Source organism: Brassica napus, chromosome C1, assembly GCF_020379485.1.
Source record: "Brassica napus cultivar Da-Ae chromosome C1, Da-Ae, whole genome shotgun sequence".
Taxonomy (NCBI): domain Eukaryota; kingdom Viridiplantae; phylum Streptophyta; class Magnoliopsida; order Brassicales; family Brassicaceae; genus Brassica; species Brassica napus.
In genome coordinates, this window is record NC_063444.1 from 48,563,855 (window position 1) to 48,588,664 (window position 24,810).

Here is a 24,810-nt window from a genome sequence, read left to right on the forward strand (position 1 = left end):
ACAATTTTGCGTGTATGTTTCTTTCCCGCTCCCATAAATTCTGGTTTACCGCAAAATTTGACCGCGTATTTTCTAACCGCCTCGAATTGTATACGCGTTTGGAAACATAATAAATTAAGATTTGTGTGGTAGTGTCCAGATAAACCTAGCAACCCATTTTGTATCTCAGCTCAAACTAACTGGAATTGTAGTTTAACCGGACAGTTTGTTACAGTGGCTGGGCCGTAGGGTATTTTATCAAGGTGTTTGAATTTACAAGTTACTTATGTTATTAGCATATCAAAGATTTTAAATCATAGCCAAATGTAAAGTTATTTATACTGTTATCAATTATGAAACCCGAGCAATTTGGTACCCCACTGGTTTTTAGGGGAAGATGCATGGTGACTGGCTATAGGATATGTTATCTTGGATTTGAAAATGCAAGTTAATTATGTTATTAGAGGATAAAAGATTCGTTAACCATATTTTTTAAAATCAAGAGCCAAATATAAACTTAGTTAGCCGGTTATTAATAATGAAAACCACAGCAATTTGGTTTGTTAACCGTATTTTAAAATCAGAGCCAACTATAAATTTAGTTAGCTGGTTATTAAAAATGAAAACTCGAGCAATTTAGTTTGTAAACCATATTCTAAAAATTACTAGTGGTATTCCGGCGCTACGCGCCGGATTTGTATATTTTGTTCTCTAATGAATTTATAATGGTTTATTTGAAACGTGTTAGTAATTATAATGTATTACTTTGTTTTGTAGTTTTCTTAGATCAAAGAAGAATAACATAAATAGCTTTTATAGATTAATGCAATAAAATAGAATAAATACTGATAATTGCACAAAATAAATATGGTTGAACCGATGAAAAATTGTTGAGTGATGCATGATATATGTTGATAATAATGTAAATCCCCTATTGTTTGAATAAGTTTCTCCTACTCGAAAAAAAAAAATGTTAAAGCAACAACCCGGTTCATCCAAGCCGGATAATTAATTTTAATACAACAATATGTCTTTTTATATTTTATCTGATATCATATATATAAATTACACTAAGACTTTATAAACTAATTCAGTCCATTACTAATTGGTAAACATAATATAGTCAAGTTAATGTAAATCAATATTAATCTTTATTATCATAAACACTTCACTATTAATATAAAATTCCATATTTTAAATACTTATTATTTTAAAATATACTTATTCAATATATTTATTAGTATGAGTTCTATAAAAAGAGTGAAATTTTACAAATATATTATTATTGTTAAAAGAATTATAATTATATTTACATATAATTATATAAATATAAAATATTTCCTCTAACACTACATTCAAAAATACATTTCCAAGTATAGTTTAATTATAGTGGTACGTTTCCTCATAACGACAACCCCGCATTTGTATTTGTTTTTTCTATTTTTATATTTTTTTGAATTAAAGCTAAACTCCAATTATTATATTCAGACTCTAACACTCTAAACCTATAAGTTATATCCCAATTCATAAATTTTAACACAAAATCTATTTTTCTTTGTACTTTTGATAGCAGATAGAAGTGTTTCTTTCCTTTTTCTTTTTTTTTTTTTTTTTTTTTTTTTTCTTTTTTTTTTGATAATCCAGGTATCCGGACCTAAGTCCGACTATCCCACCGCGTCCAACCGGAACTGGAGGGTCCTGGCGGCCAAACGGAAACCACGTTAAATCCGCTGTGGCCGGGCCTCGAACTCGTGATGGCGGACACCTCAGCCGAGGTTCCTATACCACCAGACCACGAGGCCCGGTTGATAGAAGTGTTTCTTGTGTTTGAGAGATGAGGTGAAAACTAATGGTGCTATGGAGTAACGGCTTACTGTGGGAAATTGTATCATTACGTAGTCAATCAAAGCAGCAGGTGTGCTTATGATTACCATTGGACTAATCACAACGCTATTGCTTGCACATAAGGGTGGGTCGAAGTTACAAAGTGGTAGATGATCTTCTTTTATAACTCTACGACAGAACAGCAGTTGCCTAATATTATCGGAATCACATACTATTAACAGGTGCTTCTACTAAACAAAGATTTTAAATTAATTGCATCAGAGGCATCAAGACGCAGTCCAGGGTTACACATTCTACATTGAATCTCATCAACAAAAAAATTCTGCATAACAGCGTCTAGAAACATCGTAAATAAGATGATCAAAAGTAATAAAGACATAATTCTCCACTTACCCGAAAGAAGAAGTCATACAATTGAAAGTATTGAAGTTAAACTTGATTTTGGGCTATGCTTAATTATGGACCAATAAACTCTTATTGGACTAAACCCAAAATTAAGCTTAAATTCTAGAATCTTTCTAGAATTATCATCACCTCCTCAAATAGAAAAATATCTAGATATTGTAGTAGAAAAATCTAGAGAATAAAGAAAAATCTATGAAGTAAGGAGGTTGTAATAGAACCATCTAGATATTTGTAATAGAGTTTAGGAGGCTATAAATACCTCTTCATCCTCTCATTTGTAAAAACACAAGTAGTTGAACAAGTAAAGTATAAGAAAGTTTTCTTAAAGAAAGAGTGTTTTACTCAAAGTTCTCTAAATCTCTTTGAGAGTTCTTCCATATTATTCTTCATACTTGGAAGTTTTCTTGTTTCTTTCGGGTTCTCGGGTATTACGGTCTTGGGCTAGTGCTAAGCACTATCAAGGGTGGTTTCTTTACATGGTATCAGAGCCAAGCTAATCTTGTGCTCATCAAGATCGGTTTTTAAAGAGAGCTCGGGTCTATTCTAAGTATGGAATCAACGGGTCGTGTTGTTGGACTGGGAATGGAAATCCTAAACCAATCTAACTACCGGTTATGGAAGTCATGCATGGAGTCATACCTGGTGAGTGAGGACTTATGGGATGTCGTCGGTGGTAACAACACAACACCACCAAGGGGAAATGCTGCAACCCCGGAAGCGATAAAGGAGTGGACACGGAAGAATGCCAAGGCGGAGTTTGCTTTGAAGAGGTCCATATCTTCAAGCATATTTGAGCATGTCTCAAGGTGTACTTCCGCTAGTTCCATTTGGCAAGCTTTAGATCAATTGTTCAACAAGAAGAATGAGGCTAAACTACAATTATTAGAGAATGAACTTGCGAATGCGAAGCAGGGGGAGTCTTCAATCTCAGAGTTTTTTATCAAGGTAAAGAACCTATGCTCTGAGATTAATACTCTAAATCCGGAGGAGTCAATTTCTGAAGCACGGTTGAAGCGGTCTATCATTCGAGGTCTACGGCCTGAATATACACCGTTTATGACTTCGGTTCAAGGATGGGCTACACAACCTTCCTTGGAAGAGTTTGAAAATTTGCTAGCTTCGCAAGAGTCATTAGCCATGCAAATGTCAGGAGTCAAAATCAATGATGACTCGGGAAGCGCCTTTGTAGCTCGGAGACAACAAAGCTTCAAGGCGAAAAACAAAGATGGAGGTTCAAGACACAATGATGGAAGTGAAGGATCTTCTATGGATAAGAAAAGGTTCAAGTGCTATCGGTGTGGAAAGCTTGGGCATTTCAAAAGGGATTGTCGAGTCAAGTTGAAGGAAACAAATATGGTGGAGTCAAAAAGTCATACGGAAGATGAAGAATGGGGGAAATGTTTCACGGTGGAGGCTACACATCCAGGTACACCCACAACTAAAAACTTGAGAAATGATTGGATTGTAGACTCGGGTTGTAGCCATCATATTACCGGAGATGAGAAGTTATTTTCTAGTCTTCAACGTCATGACGGGAAAGAAGCCATTATTACCGCTGATAATTCAATCCATCGAGTTAAGAAAGAAGGGACTGTTGTCATTAAAGGAGATGATGAAGAACCGATCACCCTCAAGAATGTGTACCATGTCCCTGGAGTAAAGAAGAATCTTCTTTCGGTGGTGAATGCGGTCGACTCAGGTAATTATGTTCTATTTGGCTCAAGAGACGTTAAGTTCTTAAGGAATATTAAAGAATTAAAGGCGGATGTTGTTCACACTGGAGCACGCGTCAAAGATTTATATGTTTTATCGGCCTCACACGCCTATGTGGAGAAGATGAGTACGAATGACAATGCTTCCATCTGGCATGCTAGACTTGGCCATATAAATATGACCAAGCTTAAGGTCATGGTGAATAAAGATTTGGTTCATGGGCTTCCAAAATTGAAGATTCAAGATGGAGGAAAAATTTGTGAAGGTTGTCAATATGGAAAGTCACATAGACTTCCATTTGATCATTCAACCTCAAGGTGCAACGGTCCATTGGAGAAGGTCCATAGTGATTTGATGGGTCCAACAAGAACATCCTCCTATTCCGGGTTCCGCTACATGTTGCTGTTCGTAGATGATTTCTCACGGTACACCTGAGTATACTTTGTGAAGGAAAAATCAGAAGTATTTCAAAGATTTCAAGAATTCAAGGTTACCGAGGAAGGAGAGTTTGGCCGGAAGCTAAAGACTCTAAGGACGGATAATGGAGGAGAATTCATGTCAAAGGAGTTTCTCTCTTTTTGCCAAAAGAATGGTATTAAGAGAGAATATACATGTCCGTATACACCTCAACAAAATGGAGTAGCAGAAAGAAAAATTAGACATCTAACTGAGACGTGCAGAAGTTGGCTACATGATAAGAATTTACCAAAGGCCTTATGGGCAGAAGGCATGAGATGTGCAGCCTATGTCATCAACCGGATGCCACTCAGTCCAAACAACATGAAGTCGCCTTACGAGATGATTCACGGGAAGAAGCCGACGGTGAAGCATCTAAGGATATTTGGATCGGTCTGCTACGTTCATGTCTTCGACTCCCAAAGAACAAAGTTGGAAGCAAAGGCAAAGAAGTGCATCTTTGTCGGTTACGATGAACAACGAAAGGGCTGGAGGTGTATGGATCCAGAGACACATAAATACACAGTGTCTCGTGATGTTGTCTTTGACGAAGTTTCATCCTACTATGGACCACATCAAGTCTTAGATGAGCATGATGGTTCATGTTCCTCCAAGACTGATGAACAAATTATTCAAGTTCCAAGTAGTAATGAAAGCTTTGAAAAGGAGACTCAAGGTGAAAGGGGGAGCATTGACCAAGATGAAGAAGAGGAGCATGATCATGGTTCTATCGCCAATCAACGACCAAAAAGGAACATTGTCAAACCCGCTCGGTTCAGAGATGAAAGGTTCGTCACCACTTACTCTTGTTACTTTGCAGCTCCTTTCGATGAAGATGAACCATCATCTTATGAAGAAGCAAAAGGAGTTGAAGAATGGATGATCGCAATGAAGGAAGAGATTGATGCTCTCATGAAAAATGAAACATGGGATTTGGTTCCGAAACCAAAGGATGCTAAACCTGTTTCTTGTAAATGGGTGTATCGACTAAAGAGAAAGGCGGATGGGAGCATCGATAGATACAAAGCAAGGTTGGTTGCTCGAGGATTCTCTCAGAAGTACGGAGAAGATTATGATGAGACCTTCAGTCCAGTAGCAAAGATGACTACGGTACGCTCACTCTTATCACTAGCTGCAAGCTTTAGATGGAAACTATGGCAGTTAGATGTGAAGAATGCTTTTCTCTATGGTGAGATTGATAAGGAAATTTTTATGGAGCAACCACCTGGTTTTGAGTCACAAGAGTATCCTAACCATGTATGCAAGCTAAAGAAAGCCTTGTATGGGTTAAAACAAGCTCCACGGGCTTGGTATGGAAAGCTTGCTCAATTTCTTCAGTTTTGCGGGTATATGGCATCAAGTGCTGATTCAAGCCTATTCTTCAAGAGAAGTGGAAGAGTTCATGTAGTAGTTCTCCTCTACGTGGATGATATGATCATTACTGGAAATGACGATGCTGAAATTGCTCGTCTACAAGAGGATATGTCGGTGAGGTTTGAGATGAAGAAGTTAGGTGAGCTGAATCACTTTCTTGGTCTAGAGGTCGAGAGGGTAAAGGATGGAATATTCATCGGCCAACAAGGTTATGCGAAAAGGATTGTTGACAGGTTTGGAGTACACCAAGGAAAGGTACGTTCCACTCCACTAGATACTAACATAAGGCTCAAACGCGATGAAGGATCATTGTTAGCCAATCCTCGACCTTATCGCTCTCTTGTTGGAAGTCTTCTATACTTAACCATTACAAGACCAGATATTGCCTTTGCGGTTGGCCTTGTAAGCCGGTTCATGCAGGAACCAAGGAAGCCACATCTAGCAGCGGCAAAGAAGATATTAAAATATGTGAAGACAACTCTTTGCATGGGACTGATGTACAAGTATAATGCCAAGGTTTCTCTTCATGGTTTCACAGATGCTGACTTTGGTGGAGATTTAGATGATCGAAAATCAATTTCGGGTTTTGTGTTCTTATGTGGAGACACAAGCATTTCATGGTGCAGCAAGAAGCAAGCAACGGTGTCATTGTCTACTACCGAAGCAGAGTATAAAGCTTCAACACTCGCAGCCCAAGAATGTATATGGCTTCGAAGACTCCTTGAAGGCTTGTTCAAACCAATCAATAAATCGATTACCATCTATGGAGATAACCAAAGTGCTATCAAGCTGGCCAATAATCCATTGTTCGATGGAAGAACAAAGCACATTGAATTGGAACATCATTTCATAAGAGAGAAGGTGCTTGATGGAACAATTGAAGCATTGGAGGTTCGAAGCGAGGACAACATTGCTGATATCTTCACCAAGTCATTACCTAAAGGTCAGTTCGAGATACTCGGCTCCAAGCTCGGAATGGTGGACAAAATCAAGTTTAAGGGGGAGTATTGAAGTTAAACTTGATTTTGGGCAATGCTTAATTATGGACCAATAAACTCTTATTGGACTAAACCCAAAATTAAGCTTAAATTCTAGAATCTTTCTAGAATTATCATCACCTCCTCAAATAGAAAAATATCTAGATATTGTAGTAGAAAAATCTAGAGCATAAAGAAAAATCTAGGAAGTAAGGAAGTTGTAATAGAACCATCTAGATATTTGTAATAGAGTTTAGGAGGCTATAAATACCTCTTCATCCTCTCATTTGTAAAAACATAAGAAGTTGAACAAGTAAAGTATAAGAAATTTTTCTTAAAGAAAGAGTGTTCTACTCAAAGTTCTCTAAATCTCTTTGAGAGTTCTTCCATATTATTCTTCATACTTGGAAGTTTTCTTGTTTCTTTCGGGTTCTCGGATATTACGGTCTTGGGCTAGTGCTAAGCACTATCAAGGGTGGTTTCTTTACAGAAAGAGATGGTATTTGTCAGCGGGATCATGATGATTGACATACTTGAGAAGTTTGATCTCATCACGGCTCTGGACAAAAAAGTCTTTGTTGTTCTTTATGATCTTTGGTTCATTCTCATTAATGAGTGCATGCACTAAACCACGAGAGTCGAGTGTATATATAGTAACTTCGGTGCGCAAAGAAGAAAAATGAGAAATGTGGTGCATAGAAAAGACCAGAGATAATCAAAGTGAATATCAATTTTATTTAAACGTTTATTATTTCGAGTTTAACTAAACATGAACTATGAAGCAAGGCTAACCATGACGAAATAATCCTAGAAGAGCCAATGTTTTTCCTTGAGTGACGAGTCTTGTTAGCAAGAACTCAGCCACATTGCGTTTATTCAGCGTTATACAACAACACAAATTAGATTCCGAGGTTCTCAGGAATCAGAAGAAGGTGAATCATTAACAGGATGCCAGAACCTGTTGGAAAACCACATAGTGTCAGCCTCCACGGCATAACCATCCTGGTTCCTGTGCCATGCATAGTGCGCATGCGTCCTGTTCTTTATCGAGAATATCGCGTGTCCAAAGCTAGCTTCTCTGTATGCAGAGTACTTAGGCTGAGGCTCAGTCATTCTGCAGAAACCATGTTACAAATTATAAAAAAAATAATTGGTTTGCAATAATGGTGACAAGCACTTTGTTATATAGCTTACTTGGTAGCCAAGCCTTCAATATTTCCTCCATCACCAATGGTGATATAGACAGGAGCAGATTGATCTTTTACTGGACTGCAAATGCCATTAACCACTGTGTATGCTATGTTTGATATGCGTTCCTAGTTTCACAAATATCTCAGAGTTGTCAAAATATATAGTTTTTAAAAAGAAGAAACAGAGATGAGCTTAAGTTTTGTGTTCTTACTGATCTTTCGTAGGTGTGGACGTGACCTGAAAAAACAACATCTACTATGTTCTTGACGAACCACGGCTCATACATCACTCTCATTGTTTCACCTTCCATGTAATGGTAATCGTAACTGTTGTACCACGGCGAATTGTTCAGAACAATCAACCATGGAGTTTCTGTTCTGTTAAGCTTTGGGAATTCCTCTTCGAGCCACGAGTACTGCGGTGTGTATTTACCTGTCCAAGAAAAAAAGATTTAAATATTGGATTTTAAGAGTATGGCATGAAGAAACGTGTCTAGATTTTAAAAGATGCGTTTACCATATGCTGAATATGAAGAAAGCACGATTATGTAAGCAATGTCCTCTCTTTATAGAGTACCAAAATGGTTCTGTGCTGCCTGAAGCTCGGTAAGGAGTACGGTACCTATGCGTGAATGGCTTAAACGGTTTATTTTCTCCCTGCAAGAGTGCATATAAAGACAATCCATCTCAATGTCAGTCTAGTCCATGTAATGCTTTGTGCTAATAACAGTTTGAAGATTAAAGCCAAAAACATAGAGGGAGCAAGAAGCTTTACAATCTCGGGAGCAAAATCTAGTTCATGGTTTCCTGTAGTCCAAATCCAGGGCTGATAAGCTGTACTTCTTTCGGAAAATCTTCCCCAACTGTCCCATCTATTATTGTCGTGATTCAGATGATTATCAGCGTATGAGAGATCCCCAACGAACAAAACTGCTTGCCCTTTTTTAGGGCTCTTCTCATAATGTGGTAAAGTTATGTTTGAGTCAAAAGTCTGTCCAAGATCCCCTGCAACAAACAACAATTTTGAGGTTATTATTAGATCTTGAAGAACTGAAACACCAAGATCTTCCGTCTCCATCATGGTTCTTCTACTCTCTCTGATTTTGTCGCTAGACTGATCAAGCCTCTCCACGGACATTGCCAACCTCTCTCTTTGATCAGTAGAAACCTGGAAATAAAAGACTTAATTAAGTTTACTCTCCTACTTCACTTTGGTGAGTTTAATAACTAAGAAATTTGAGAAGAAGTTCAGTAATATGTTTAACAACAGAAACATTATGTATTTCACGCTTTATCTCGTCGTCATCTATGTCACTCAGATAGCATATGTTATACATGTAACCACAAATCAACGGGTGTTTTTTTTTTTAAAAAGTCCAGTAGAAACAGGAAAGGGAAAAGAATTCACCTTTGTCATTCTCGATCTACTCAGCGTCATCATTCATGGCCTTTGAAGTCTCTTTTGGTATCCATGAAACTGCTGTGATAAAATCAACTGATCAGAGCACAAAAAAAAAAATCATGAAATAATTTTGAGCAGAATGAATAATGAAAATGAATGGAGTAAACACAAACCTGATAAAGCTCTTTGCTTTTGGAACGCGATTCTGATTGCATGAAAGATTGGACGAATTTAGATAGGAGTCGTGAAGGGAGATGCGAAGAGGTCTGACTGAATGCTTCCAATGGGAGGAGTGGATTAATCAAGCGGAGTTAGAAACAGATTAATGGAAGGTTGAGACGTTATGGAGATCAGAAAGACGCTTCAAGTTTCTGAAAATTTCTTCGGGAAGGTAGCAATCCTGAAAAGAAGAAGAAACCTAATGTTATTTGGGCTTGTCTTAATCTATTGATTGGGCTTAATACCAAACTGTAATATAAAAGCCAAGTTATGAGATAACCAGATTACACTGAAGATTCTATGATTTTACGATTGGTTTGGTTAAGTGACAGGTGTCACAAAAAGCCCCTACTTCCTTGATGATGTGGATGCAGGAGGTGAGAGAAAACTATAAATTATTATTATAGATAGATAGATAGATAGATTGACAACAACTATAAAGTTATAAATTCTATTTACAAATTATTGTCAACAACTATAGCGAATAAAAGATTCGGTAGCCGTTGTGGTCGTAGCGGTGTCGGATGGCAATGGTGATGACGAGCGATGGTGGTGAAAACAATAGAACACTCCTACAACTATTTAAGATGAAAAACAATCAAACACTTCTTTACAGCCTCTGTTCCTGAAATGAACGTTGCATTTTTTTCCCATTACTTCAAGCATGGCCTGTAAAAGAACAGAGTAGAAGCTTTGAGATACCAATCAACATAAAAACTTATATTCACATAAAAGAACCACAGCTGATATAATCTGTAAAAAGAAGAGACAACACATACGGGGAAGATAAAAAAATCCACCACACACCGGGATGGCGTTAACTCAAGCAAGTCTCCACATCGATACAAACCCCAATTACCAAAATCAGAGACTTGAACCGAATCCTTGCTCCGAAGCACAGAAGATGATTCGGTCTAACTGAGCATCGACGCTGAGTCCACGCTGGAGAGACTCAGAACAGACAAACAATGCGGTAACTGAGAACTCTAACACTGACGGTTAAAGCAACACACCCTTGCAATGAAGAGGACATAACAAAGGTATGGCAAAACCAGAGAAGAGGAGCAGCCATAGAAGACAGATCCCGAAAACTCTTAACTTTGCTTGCAAACGCAAAGTTTTAGTGAATCAAATGAACATAAAATATGGATTCTTCTTCAAACAAATATGGAGAAAAGGACGTTCATGAGAGAGGAAGAAGAAGCCAAAATAGAAATACTTTTCTGTTAGTATTAACGTTGTGACAAATGAGTCACTATATACACTTGATAGAATCAGTTAACCGGAACAAACCGGGTGTGATAAGTGAAACTAACTAAACCGAATACAATGTAAAAGCTATATAAACCAATATTCCCCCTCAAGATGGAGCATAGATATTGATAAACTCCATCTTGCTTAAGATATGTCGGAAAGGGTTTGGATATAGAGGTTTAGTTAGGATATCAGCAAGCTGATTCTCCGAACGCACATGAAGAGTTTTGATCATTCCTGAGACAACTCGCTCGCGTACAATATGGCAATCACGCTCAACGTGTTTTGTCCGTTCATGAAAGACGGCGTTGTTGGCGATGTGTATTGCTGCGGTGTTGTCACAGTAGAGAGGAGTAGGACCTGAGTGATCAATCCAAAGATCCTCAAGGAGGTTACGAAACCATATCACTTCGCGAACAGCTTCAGACATAGCTCGGTACTCTGATTCCGCAGATGAACATGAGTCTGTATCTTGTTTGTTTGACTTCCAAGCAATAAGAGCAGAGCCAACAAACATACACAGTCCAGAAACGCTGCGACGAGTGTCAGGACAAGAGCTCCAAGAAGCATCAGCAAACGAAGAGAGACGTAGATCAAAGGTAGAGGAATAGAAGAGACCTTGACCAACCGTTCCTTTCAAGTAATGGAGAACTTTGTACGCTGCGTGAAGGTGAGGAGTACGAGGAAGAGCGGTGAACTGACATAACTGATGTACTGCAAATGTGATATCAGGACGAGTAAATGTCAGATACAGAAGCTTTCCCTATCAGTCGACGATACACCTCGGGATTTTCAAGTAAAACTCCATCTTCTGTTGACAATTTAACACTAGGATCCATGGGAATAGAGGCAGGTTTGCAACCGAGTAATCCTGTCTCAGTCAAAAGATCCAAAATGTATTTCCGCTGACATAAAGTAATCCCAGCAGATGAGAGAGCAATTTCAAGCCCCAAGAAATATCGAAGTGTCCCCAAGTCTCTGAGTTTAAAAGAAGTTTCAAGAGCTTTCTTTAAAAGGGTCGTGGCACGATCACAGCTACTAGCAATCATAATATCATCAACATAGACTAATATAGCCATGTAAACGTTACCAGAGTTCTTGATGAAAAGGGTGTGATCACCAGAAGAAGTCTTGAATCCTAACTCATGTAAAGCAGCAGAGAATTTTAAGAACCACTGGCGAGATGCTTGTTTGAGTCCATAAAGAGACTTCTTGAGTTTGCAGACTGCGTTTGGTGGGAAAGATTCCCCCTGTCTTGGAGAGTATCCAGGTGGGAGAGTCATATATATTTCCTCTTCTAGATCGCCATTGAGAAAGGCATTCGATATGTCTAGTTGAGAAAGAGACCATCCTTTTGCAGCTGCAACAGCTATAAGAAGTTTCACAGTGGCTAACTTGGCCACAGGGGAGAAAGTTTCAACGTAGTCCAAGCCTTCTTGTTGAGTGTATCCTTTAGCAATGAGGCGTGCTTTATACCTTTCAAGTGTTCCATCAGCATTAAGCTTGATTTTGAAAACCCACTCACAACCCACTGCTGTCTTCCCTGCTGGCAAAGAACATACAATCCATGTCTTATTATCTTCAAGAGCCGTTATCTCAATACCCATAGCGTCACACCATTCCTTGATTTTACGGGCTTGAGCATAAGAAGAAGGCTCAGTATGCTATTGAGAGCATTAATAAAGATCATGTAAGGATCCGAGAGAGCAGCATAGGAAATTACGTTGGAGATGGGGTGTTCTGTTGAAGAAACTGCAGAGGAACATTGGTAATCCTGAAGATGACGTGGTGGTTTAGAGATCCTCTTGGTGGGAACATTGACAGGTTGAGGTATAACAGGAGGAGTAGAGCAGGATGCAGGCTCAGATGGCTCTGTAGGAGTGAATATCTGTGGGAAGAACTCTTCATAACCAGTAGGCGTAGAAGATTGAAGATATGGGAACAATGTCTCATGAAATACCACATTTCGAGATATAAAGACGTTGTTGGTCTGTAGATCAAGCAACTTATAACCCTTGTATCCTGAAGGGTATCCAAGGAACACACAAGCACGAGCTCTATCTTGAAATTTATGACGCTGCTTAGGAGAGGTACTTACGTAACAGAGACAGCCAAATGTCTTTAGATTGGAGTAATCTGGAAGCTTGTTAGTAAGCATCTCATAAGGCGTCTTGTTGGAGATTACTGGAGAAGGTGTTCGATTGATGAGAAAGACCGAAGTAAGAACACAATCACCCCACATATTTAATGGAATCCCAGACTGGAACATCAGTGCACGAGCTACGTTGAGTATGTGCTGGTGTTTTCTCTCAACAACGGAGTTCTGTTCCGGAGTTTCTGCACAAGAGTGATAAGAGACGATGCCTTTGGCTTTATACAGAGCTTCAAAACGTAGTTCAGGCGCATTGTCTGAGCGTACTGACTTAACTCGAGTTGAATATTGAGTTTCAACCATTGTGATGAAGTCTGGAAACACGGTAAGGACGTCGCTCTTCAGTTTGAGTAAATAGATCCAGGTAACTCGTGTGTGGTCATCGACTATTGTGAGGAAGTAACGGTAACCTTCTTGTGTTGGCTCAGAAAATGGACCCCAAACATCGATGTGAAGTAGATCAAAAGGATGGGAGCAAAGCTTAGGATTCAATGTGTACATTAACTTCTTTTGCTTAGCTCGATGACAGATATCACAATGTAAAGATCCTTTATTCTTAGCTTTCGAAAATCCAAGTACATCATGGAGAAGCTCTAGTCTTTTAAAAGAAGTGTGACCAAAACGTTGGTGCCAAATAGAAGCATCTACAACAGCATTTGAATGAAAAATATACGTATCCGAAGCAGCAGATCCATGATCTTCAAGATCCAGAACGTACAAGTTCGCTGTCCGTCTACCTTTGCCAATCATCGACCCCTTGGAAGGATCCTGTATTTCAAAACATCCAGCATCAAAGATCACGCGAGCACCAAGATCTGACGTTAAACAACTGATACTCAAGAGATTCAAACGAAATTCTGGTATAAAGAGAACATGCTGCAGGGTCAGGGTCTGAGTAAGTGTTATACTGCCCACACCACCAACTTTGATTGTTGAACCATTAGGAAGATTCACAAGAGGATGAACAGATGTATCAAGAGAAGTAAATGCACTACGATCATGAGAAACATGATGTGTGGCACCGGAATCAATTATCCACGTTTGCTGATCAGTGACACAACAAAACGAAAAGTGGAGGAAGAGAATGAGATACCAGAAGGATCATGTTGTTGGACTGCAGAGACAGAAGCTGAATCAGACGATTTAGTCTGTAGTTGAGAGCTGAAGTAAGCAATGAAGTTCTGAATCTGGTCCTTATTCAACTGACCAACAAGATTATCCAAGCCAGAAACAGGAGAAGACTGAACAGAAACTTTAGCAGCCACTGCAGTAGACTTGGGTTTATCATAGCCGGGTTTGCCTTTCTTCCAACCAACAGGGTAGCCGTGCAATTTGTAGCAACGATCGATGACATGACCGGTGTTACCACAGTGAGAACAAATTGCAGTAGACTTCTTGTGAAAGGCGTTCAACACACCAGATGAGGGGTTGCTTTGATCACTAGGAGCCGGTGTGTTAGCAGACGAGGTCAGTACGAAAGACTGAGAGAAGTCATGGCTAACATGAAACGCGGTAGGAGTGATCACAGAGCTAAACTGACGTTGACTGTCATCTTGATCAAGGATGTTGCAAATCTCAGCAAGATCAGGGAGGGGCTTCTTCATGATTATCTGACTGCGAATGATAGAATACTTCTCATTCAAGCCAGATAAGAACTTTATGATTTGTCCCCTCTCAACCTTTACCTTAGCAGAACGTTGACTGACACAGTTGAATGTGTTACAACACAAGCACATCTCTGAGGGTTCAGCACCATCGAGATTGTCCCAAAGTGTTTTGAGGGTTGTGTAGTAGCTAGAGAGATCCATAGAACCTTGGCGAAGGTCTTGGATTTGTTGTATCAGTTGAAAGGTTCGGGGAAGGTTTGTCTTGTGAAAACGATTGTGCAAATCATCCCAAATCTCAGTGGCGTCAGCAAACGTTAAGATACTACCATAGATCTGTTTGGTGACAGAGTTAAGCAACCATGACTTGACCATGCTGTTACAGCGAGCCCATATTCTGAACAGAGGATTACCTAAGTCAGGACGAGGCAAAGATCCATCAACGAATGAGATCTTGTTCTTCGCGCCAAGAGCGATCTTCATGGCAGAGCACCACTGAGTGTAGTTGGATCCATCCAGCTGTACGGAAACGATCTGCAAGCCTGGATGATCCGCATGATGAAGGAACAGCGGAGAGTGAACGTTGTCGGGGTTCATCACGGCGGAGAGAGCGAACGAATCTCCGAGAGATGGGGCTGCAACGGCTTCAGCAGGAGAAGCGGAGCCACCAGGAGGATGATTCGAGCTACCAGCACGTGTAAAACGACCAGAACGACGACTGCGACGATGATTGACCACCATCGCGACAGAATCGATGATCGGAAAAGAAAATCCATAAAACGACAAAGCTCGAACGAACAGAGAACCGAGGGAGAAAACCCAAAACTAAGCTCGATCAAACACAAATCGTGAGAAGGAAACGATGTTGAGCTGAGCTCAACGCTCTGATACCATTTTAGTGAATCAAATGAACAGAAAATATGGATTCTTCTTCAAACAAACATGGAGAAAAGGACGTTCATGAGAGAGGAAGAAGAAGCCAAAATAGAAATACTTTTCTGTTAGTATTAACGTTGTGACAAATGAGTCACTATATACACTTGATAGAATCAGTTAACCGGGACAAACCGGGTGTGATAAGTGAAACTAACTAAACCGAATACAATGTAAAAGCTATATAAACCAATATTCCCCCTCAAGATGGAGCATATATATTGATAAACTCCATCTTGCTTAAGATATGTTTGAAAGGGTTTGGATATAGAGGTTTAGTTAGGATATCAGCAAGCTGATTCTCCGAACGCACATGAAGAGTTTTGATCATTCCTGAGACAACTCGCTCGCGTACAATATGGCAATCACGCTCAACGTGTTTTGTCCGTTCATGAAAGACGGCGTTGTTGGCGATGTGTATTGCTGCGGTGTTGTCACAGTAGAGAGGAGTAGGACCTGAGTGATCAATCCAAAGACAAACCACAGAAACGAAACAACCGCACAGCCGCTCCATAATCTGTGTACGCTCTGACGGGAATGAACCGTCACCAACCCTGAGTAACAAACAGACCCTCATCGAACGACAGAGACATTAAGCCGCCAGCAAGAGAGAGCTAATCACTCCACTCCACAGCGAAGAGTAACTCTTCGGATAACCACACGACCAGACCAGGAGGAGAGAGCCCACCCATTACCGTCACTCGCCTCTGCCTCTGTTCACACCGCAAGACCTTCAAAGACAAAATCGAGATTCACGATGAGAAAGCCGGAGAGCTGACTCCGATCCACCACCAGGACCACTCCAGAGAAGAACCCCCGACCTCGGATCTACATCCCCCGGAGCGGATGAAGACAACCCTCGGCGGAGCTTCCCCCACAATATCACGCATATCGACAAATGACCGAAAGATGGCAAAGCAGAGCAAAAATCAAAGAGGAGAATGAGAGGAGGAAGCCTCTGGTGGCCACGCACGGAGAAGAAGGCCACCAGAGCATATATCTAACGTCGAAAGTTTTGTCGGAGAGGTTGAAGTTTCTAAGAAAGGAGAGAGAAAAGAACTCTGATGTGTTCTCAAGAATAAATATCGAAGATAGAAACCGTTCAGGAATAGGAGTATAATGGTCAATACAATTTTAAAAATAAGTGACAAAAACCCTAAATGTGCAATGAATTAATTATGAAATAATTCTTGTGTTTATACTTCAATTACTCTAAAATATAGTAAAAATAACATTTTAAATATTGAGTTTAAAATAAAAACATAAAAACAAATATTAGTAAAATAAACGATAATAATTTGAACATGACAAAGAAATGAAGAACATGAGAAAGAAGAACAAAGGGTTGTAAGTTATAACGTTGAACGTTTTCGAGCCTTGTAACATTGATTTTGTGATGTATATAGTACAAACCTCATATTTACTCCATTCAAAATCATAGCAAGTGTAAAGACAAACAATTTTCTTAAAGTACGAGAAAGTCAAAACATACTTGTACATGGTGCTGTTATAATCAAATGACTAAATAATTTGGTAATGAAACTATTAAGAACGTTGTGACAAATCCTAATGTGGAAATCATTACATAAGTATCATCAATACAACCTTTAAGGAATCGACCTTTTCTCAGGATTCAAGGGAATGTACTCTGATGTCGACTACACTGAGAGACAATAGATATTCTGCTATTTTAAAACAAGACTAGCTTTGCACAATGAAGCTTCCATGGACCTCTGCGACTATCACTGAAATAAACAACCATCTACCAAAGTTTACAATATGAATCTTCTTAACCTGTTAGAAATTCATCCCGACACAAAACAGAAGTATATACAATTATGTTGATACCTCTGGTCTTTGTAGGTCGATGGAAATTCCTTGCCTTGGATCTTCTCCTTGACTAAGAGCAATCAGCGATAAGCAAACATTAAGCGTGATGCCTTGCTACTGTCGTTGGAAACAGAGCCTTGTTTCTGTGCGTTCGTGTGCTGTGAAGAGAATGAAGCTTGGTCACTTCCATCCTAAATCAGAAAGAGAATCAATTGAGTGGTCAAAAAAGGTTTAGGGAGATGACTTTGTCTAATTTGCCTAAAGAGAAACTGAAAAACTTAGCACAGCCAAAGCAATATCTCAACTGAAGAAGTAGGATCTTTGAATGGATTTAACGAGTTTGAAAGCAATCAAGAAGACTAAAAGAGAATTAAAACTTGTTGGCTCTGTATTCAGAACAGGGGATTGAAAATATTGAAACCCAATCAGCAATGGTAATCAAAACCAAAACTAAAACCAAAACGCAGATTTTTTTATATAAAGAAACAAAGAGCAATTACTCAAGAAGATCATCATCAGTTTGAAGGCAGTAAAAAAAAAAAAGACAAGACAAGTAAAACTCAAGACTTTATAGAGAAACAAGGACCAATTAACCATCAATATGATCAGTTTTTAAAACCAAGAGATTCAGCATTGTAAAAGAAATGCACAGAGAGCTAAAGCAGTTTTCGTAATGAACTCAATTCTTATTTTACCAAAAAAAAAGAAGAACTCTATTCTTGTAGTGAACTCAATTCTCTACAACATCTAAGAGAAGATAACCCAAAAGATGGAGATATAACCTTTGATTTCGTTTTCGTTTTCAGAAGATCTTCGATTTCGATTCTGAACAAGGACTCATCTAACCGATGTGAGGGGCCTTCGATTTCGATTCTGAACAAACCCCTCGCCTTTGATTTCGATTCAGAACAAACCTCTCTCCTCCCAAAACAAACCTCTCTCCTTCTTCCGCGACGGCCAGGAGGCCCTATTAAGACAAAACCGAGAAGAGTAATCGAGAGAGAAAGGAGATGATGCAAGAGAGAGAAGCCGAGAAGGTTGAAAGACCAAACTCTCCTCCACCCATGTGTGCTATAAGATACGTTTCCTTCAGGAGCCAAATTAAGAGCACGATTGCCGCAGACTGTTAAGGCGGCTCTTAAGCTAATTAAGCAAAAAAAAATAAATGAAAAACACTTAATTACAGAAAGAACACGTCTTATTTAGGGGGTGGGGGGAGGGGAGACTCGGCTCTTTGTAGACACGTGGAGGGCAAAAAGAGAAGAAAGGAGAGGTGTCGTCATTTTTGGTTCTTTCAATTTTTTTCTGTTTCGGTTGAGAAAATTGTCTATGCGACTTATTTAGAGGGGGGGGGGGAGACTCGGCTTTTCGTGGACATGTGGAGGGCCAAAAGAGAAGAAAGGAGAGGTGTCGTCGTTTTTGGCTCTCGGTTTCTTCTGTTTCGGTTGAAAAAAATTGTCTATGCAACTTATTTGGGGAGGGGGGGAGGGGGAGGAGACTCGACTCTTCGTGGACATGTGGAGGGCAAAGAGAGAAGAAAAGAGATGTGTCGTCGTTTTTGGCTCTTTCGGGTTTTCCTGTCTCGGTTGAGAAAATTGTCTATGCGACTTATTTAGGAGGGGGGGGGGGGGGGGGGGGTGTGATACCCCGATCGTAGTTGACCGAAAATGACACGGTTGATGTTCTTCGATGGTCGATCCGAGGTTCTCATAATACTTCTTATCGCCTTAGATCAACAATCAAAGAACACCAACGCTCCTATCAGATATCACTCTAGGTTTTTCAACCCAAAAAAGCAATACCCAATAGTTAGTTCGTCCGGACAAGGACTAATATCATATGGAACTTGTACTTTAAAAACTTTCTTTATCTATATCATTTAAAAGCATCTTACAAAATCTATACTTACTATACTAAAAGGTAAATAAACTCAATGATTAAGGCATCCACATCAGACTATAAAATTAGCTAATAGGGAGCTTCCAAATGTCCACTTCAGCAATAAATAGATCTCACTCAAAAAAATACGTAATAACGTTTTGTTTCAATCTAAATAAAAAAACCTAAAAGCCAAAATCCAAAAGTCGGAGACGTCGATTGTGTAACGTCCACCACCATCAAAGCTATTAAAAGCTTCAACTCATCCATACTCATCATCTCTCTCCCGAATCCAAATCTCCTCTGGTAGCTGAGAAACAGTCAGATTTCCAGATCCAAAGCTTTGAATAAATCTAGCACCAAAGCTCCGGCAATATCAACCAGCGCATCTATGTCTAAGAATCCAGCGAAATCACCACTAAAGCTCCAACTGAATCGACCACCAGTTCCATGGATAAGAAAAAAGGGGTTGCTTGGCTCCATCTACAGCTTCGAATCCTGCAAAAAGAAAGATCCTCATAGGGCAAAGAGGTATGGCTTGATATTCTATATCCCTGAATTTCATAACTTTTTTTATCATCTAACCTATACTACACCTCAACATGAATCTGTGCTACAAGGTCCATAAAGAAAAGCCGTGTGGATTGTGTCGATTTCTTCATCAGAAGTTTCTATGGATCCGTGAAAACCCATTTGATACAGCCTGGTGATGTCTGTTTTAGAGGTAAGAATGCAATACATGCCATCGATGAAACTACATTTTAAAAAAAAATGTGTATACAGTTTTCTGAAACGCAATGCATCCATATCAGATGTTGGAGGTTGAGAAGACAATACAGGAGGCGAAGAAGGCAAGTCTCTATCTACAATATGCTAATGTTTTCCTTCTCACTAGGAAACTGAGGATCATGTTTTGTTTTGTTTTTGGGCAGCCACCAAAGAAGCGAGGACCTTATTATAGCGCAGAAGTTGTTTTTAGTAGTCAAGAGGAAGCAAATCAAGCATTTGATAACGTTAATGGAGATATAGTTAAGGTACTTGGGATCATCTCTCTCACTGTGGTCATGTTCATGATCTGTTGCTATCTTTAGAAAATCTATAGGATGTGTATGCCATCTCTTTCTTTCAGGATAAAATGGGTTTGTCACAAAAAAAATGGTTGAGTTTAAGATGATGAGTTCTGGATCAGTATCTAGACTATACGTTCGTAAAAATGTTCAAGACAGACAGTGAAGTCTCTGCCAAGAAGAGAAGTAACACAGAGGAGATCAAATTGAGTTCTAAGAGACAGAGGAGGGAGAATGATGCTGAGGAGACAAGAGAAGACAATGTAAACCATGGCAGCAGCCGAGAGAGGTAAATGTGAAAATCATATAAAGGAAATTGAAGAACTGAAGGAGAATCATAGAAAGAAAATTGAAGAACTGAAGGAGAATCATATAAAGGAAACTGAAGAACTGAAGGAGAAGCTCAAAGCCAAGGAACGTGAGTTTGAGCGCATATGTGAAAATCATTTAAAGGAAACTGAAGAACTGAAGGAGAAGCTCAAAGCTAAGGATCGTGAGGTTGAGGCTCAGGATAAGATGATAAGTAACCTCAAAAAGAAACTGAAGAAAAAGTGAAAGACTAACGTTTGAGAATATTATGGTGTGACTTTTCTAGAGAAGTTTATCAGAGACCTATTATTTTCACATTGAGCTTATGTGCTTTTTGTTTAGTCTTTGTGCCAATTTGTTATCAGCACTTTTTTCTTTGCTGTAAGGTGACAAAGACGGATGGAACCAAAACAATCACGAGAAAGATTCGTGTCCCTTTTGGATATGTAAACACTTTATATTTTCAATTTGGGTAGAAAAAATAGGAAGATGTTTGAGGGAACATATTAAAATTGTGAAATCGGCCAAAAAAACACTGAACTCTGAGGGAATTGCCAAAAGAAACCTGGACATATGGGCTAGCCAATAAAATCCTGAACTTTTGTTGACTTTTCGGGTTTATTAAGAAACTTACGATTGACTGACCTGATAAACACACCGTTAACCGAGTTAACTATTAATTAAGCGGACGTTAACTTTTGGTGTTAAAGTATACGACGTCGTTTCATCACTTTGTCTGATTAAAGACAAACGACGTCGTTTATATAGCTGTGTTATTAAAAATATGTGTTTCCAACGGCTCGAACTCGTGTCCTCGGGTTTAATGGTAGGGGTTTTTGCCACTGAGCTAGTGGACTTTGCAATGGATATACGAACACAGTTTCTTTTATTCTCTTTGAATCCGAGTTAAATGAATCAAAAAGAAACGACGGCGTTTTCTCGTCCGATTGGTATAAACCCTAAATGGGCGAAATCATAAATCCAGTTCGCGATTCAAGCTCGATTCTCTTCGATTTCGTCCTTAAGAATCTCGATTCTCATCTCTCCTTCTTCGAGTATCGCATGATGAGTTCGGGTTGTGAGGATTCGTCTGTGAATACAATGGGAATTCGTGGTATCCCGGAGCAATGCGGCTGTGGTCGAAGAACTGGGATATACACATCAAAAACGAAGGTCAATCCAGGAAGAACTTTCTTTAGATGCCCAACGTTTCAAAATGTAAGTGTTTAATTTGATTGTGTTTAAGAAAAGAACATAAGATTCAATGGCTAGGTAGTCAGTGAGAAATTGTTTGAATATAAAGATTGTGTTCATGATTTGTGTCTAGGATCACTTGTATAAATGGGTAGATGAAGCTGTCTACGAAGAGGTTCAAGATGCATTGCCAAAAGTTGAATGCTTTGCATCAGATGTTATGAAAATTAAAATGGAGATCGAAAGCATGAAAACCGTGGAGGAAGACTTGAAAGAAGATGTCAGGAAGGCGAGCAATGAACTTAAGAAGCTGAATGTGATCATGAAAGTGGGTTTTTCGGTGGTTTGTTTAGGCGTTGTGATATGTCTTGTGTTGATCATGTTTGACAAAGCAGATGGGTTGTCTATGAATAGCTACTAGGAGACTGTTTATGTAAGGCTATGTTTATGTAAGAATCATGGTTCATGTAACGCTATGTTTTAAGACAATGTTTCAGTAATGTTTATGTTTTACTTCTTGATTGTTTATAGAAGGACAAATGAACACACCAATGAACAGACCATCAAGATAAACAACATGATGAAAACACAAAGATAATAACCAACACTATCTTCATTGAGAGTTTCAAATTAAAACAGCACGAAGAGAAGAAAGAAAAAGGTAGTTCTTGTTCCAAAAGCATTCAGACAGAGACATCATCATAAACAACAGACAACGAAAGCATTCAGACAGAGACCATCATAAACAACACACAAGCATCTAAAAAAACCATCTTCCCCACGATGCTGTCTGTGATGCTTCAGCTTGTGAGGATTGACCTTCTGAAGATTGAGGAACTTCCCATGGTGATGCTTGAGCTTGTGAGGATTGATTTTGTGAGGTTTGAGCTTCTGAGGATTGAGCTTGTGACTCGCCAAAGTGTAGTCCCTGCAACATATAAATGAATTGTTAGACACATTACCGAGAGCTAAAAAACAATGAGATAGAAACTAAGACCCTGACCTGATATTTCCTTGGTCTGCCTCTTGGTTTCTTAGGTGGGCTCTCAACAAAAGCCTTCCGACATGTATTCTTGTAGTGCCCTTCTTCTTTGCAATTAGAGCATGTCATTACCCTGTTCGCACGACTCAGCTTGGTAGTAGACACTGTCTCATTGGTTCCCTTCTTTCGATCATGGTTTTTAGGCCTACCAGGCTTGCCATTTCGATTAGGTGGTGGAATCACACCTAATCTATTGGTCCGAGGCCACTCTATCATCCCATTTACAGGTCTGATCCCAAAACTGTAGGTTTCACGCCACTTAGAGGTTGTGTAGAAAGGAGCAACAAATTCAGAGAGTTTTCTTCCCACGCCAAGGATGACCTTAGCAGCATGGATGCATGGAATACCATTCATTTGCCAGCTTCGACATGCACAAGTCTCATTCTCCAAATTCACCACATATGACTGGTCTCTATCTTCCACCTCAGTCTCTGGCCCAATTGCCCAACGCAGACTACATTCTTTTGACTTCTTCTCAACCATGTCTAACTCTTTATGTGTCTTCGGGGTGAACCTAGTCTTCCTGTCCTTAGCCATCTTAGACCTATTGTAGTTCCTAGTCATACATTGGCGCCTTATCTCCTCTAACATGTCTAGCAGAGGTTTCTTCCTAGGCTCCCTGATGGTCTTGTTGAAGGACTCACACAAGTTGTTCAGATTATCATTGCAGTGGGAGCCTATCTTGAAGAAAGCTCTAGACCAAGTCTCTGGCTTTGTCTTTATCAGAGATGCATGTGCGCCAGGATCATAGTTCTTAAGCTCGTCCATGTTGTAGTTGAACATACCAGGAGTGTAGCTCCTTGCAATGAACCAGAAGAACCTCTGTAACCTTAGATCTTTTCCACCTTTCCTCCAGTTCTCATAGATATGGCGACAACACTGTCTATGCTCAGCTTCTGGAAGGAGGGTATGAACTGCCTTCACTAATCCCTACAGGATCAAAAAAAAAAAGAAATCAGAAACAAGAATCAAACATTCATTGAGTATCATGAAAGCAAAGTGTTTACCTTTTGTTTGTCAGACATTATAACAAAGCCGTTCCCATTTTCCAATCCCAAATCCAAGGCCAAACGCTTCACAAACCAATCCCAGTTTGTATCATTCTCTATCTCCACTACAGCCCAAGCAATAGGGACAATCCTATTGTCTCCATCTCTTCCAACCGCAGCCAACAACTGTCCCTTGATGTCCCATTTCAAAAAGGCTCCATCTAAGCCAATAACAGGCCTACAAGTCTTCTTCCATGCTTCCTTTTGTGCTTGGAAACACATGTAGAGTCTGTAGAACCGCTGCTTGCTTCCAACCGTGGCTCCTGGTATGGTCTCAATTTCCATGGTTGATCCAGGATTGCTCCTCAATATCTCTGCTTGGTAATCCCAGATTTTATCAAAATGCTCCTCATGGGTCTTCCTCCTTTCTTTCATCACCTTCGTCTTGGCCTTAATGCATGAGTTTTCTAAAACTTCCATCTTATACTCCCTCAATATCTCAGCCTGTATCTCCTTTGCCGTGAGCTTAGGATTCAGCCTTAACCTCTCAGCAAATAGACTTGCAATTGCTGACCTCTTAAGTATCTTGGAAAACCCTGTCCTCTCACACTTATGGTCATTGACGTATGTCTTTACCATCAACTTCTGTTTCCTCCTATCATACGAACAATAAACCATCCAGGGACAAGGAGCCTTGTAAGACCCGATCCCGGCCGACTAGGCCGCGGTCGATGCCTCACGTCGCTCAGTCCATACCCAGACCGAACCTCTAAAAATTTTGCCCTTTATTTAAAATATCGCCCATTGGCGAGGGCTAACTCAGATCCTATCTCAAGACTACCTTAGTCATTCCCTAGCTAGATCCTTTCAACTTATGCACAGCGGAATAACATCTATCATCCATTGGACTAAATCCAATCTAACACTTGTCTGGTCAGATCACCTCAGCTACTGGTCAGTAAACACAACTGCGAGCTAGCTCCAAGGTCGATCCCGAA

General features: G+C 39.7%; 2 protein-coding genes, 1 long non-coding RNA gene and 1 pseudogene across 4 annotated transcripts; 2 read left to right on the forward strand and 2 right to left on the reverse strand.

The window, feature by feature from the left end:
- Positions 1–7,461: 7,461 nt before the first annotated feature.
- Positions 7,462–9,724, reverse strand: LOC106448250 (annotated as a pseudogene).
- A 9,256-nt stretch (positions 9,725–18,980) lies between these two features.
- Positions 18,981–21,102, forward strand: LOC106381180. Of its 2 annotated transcripts, none has more exons than XR_007318104.1 (3): positions 18,981–19,742; positions 19,832–19,935; positions 19,995–21,102. It is a non-coding gene; the product is annotated as an uncharacterized LOC106381180 (long non-coding RNA). The 2 variants fall into 2 exon arrangements; XR_002655407.2 differs by having other exon boundaries at positions 19,239–19,742; positions 20,024–21,102.
- Positions 21,103–21,537: 435 nt separating this feature from the next.
- Positions 21,538–22,411, forward strand: LOC125580361 (uncharacterized protein At1g43920, Chloroplastic-like). The gene is made up of 2 exons (XM_048744724.1): positions 21,538–21,805; positions 21,915–22,411. Exons 1-2 carry the CDS (start codon positions 21,551–21,553, stop codon positions 22,200–22,202), a joined length of 543 nt encoding a protein of 180 aa, XP_048600681.1. The 5' UTR covers positions 21,538–21,550; the 3' UTR covers positions 22,203–22,411.
- Positions 22,412–22,426: 15 nt separating this feature from the next.
- LOC125580360 lies at positions 22,427–24,485 on the reverse strand. Its single transcript, XM_048744723.1, has 3 exons — positions 23,831–24,485; positions 22,785–23,753; positions 22,427–22,709 (listed from the first exon to the last, which is right to left on the reverse strand). The coding sequence occupies exons 1-3, from the start codon at positions 24,449–24,451 to the stop codon at positions 22,542–22,544; spliced, it is 1,758 nt and encodes a 585-aa protein (XP_048600680.1). The 5' UTR covers positions 24,452–24,485; the 3' UTR covers positions 22,427–22,541.
- Between the last annotated feature and the right edge of the window lie 325 nt (positions 24,486–24,810).

Excerpts from the sequence above, each read along its gene's own strand:
- LOC125580360 (XM_048744723.1), bottom strand. The coding sequence starts at position 24,451 with ATGGTAAAGACATACGTCAATGACCATAAGTGTGAGAGGACAGGGTTT. Across the intron at positions 23,754-23,830 it reads TAATGTCTGACAAACAAAAG|GGATTAGTGAAGGCAGTTCA; the intron begins GTAAACACTTTG and ends TTGATCCTGTAG. Across the intron at positions 22,710-22,784 it reads GCAGACCAAGGAAATATCAG|GGACTACACTTTGGCGAGTC; the intron begins GTCAGGGTCTTA and ends TATATGTTGCAG.
- LOC125580361 (XM_048744724.1), top strand. The coding sequence starts at position 21,551 with ATGGGCGAAATCATAAATCCAGTTCGCGATTCAAGCTCGATTCTCTTC. Across the intron at positions 21,806-21,914 it reads GATGCCCAACGTTTCAAAAT|GATCACTTGTATAAATGGGT; the intron begins GTAAGTGTTTAA and ends ATTTGTGTCTAG.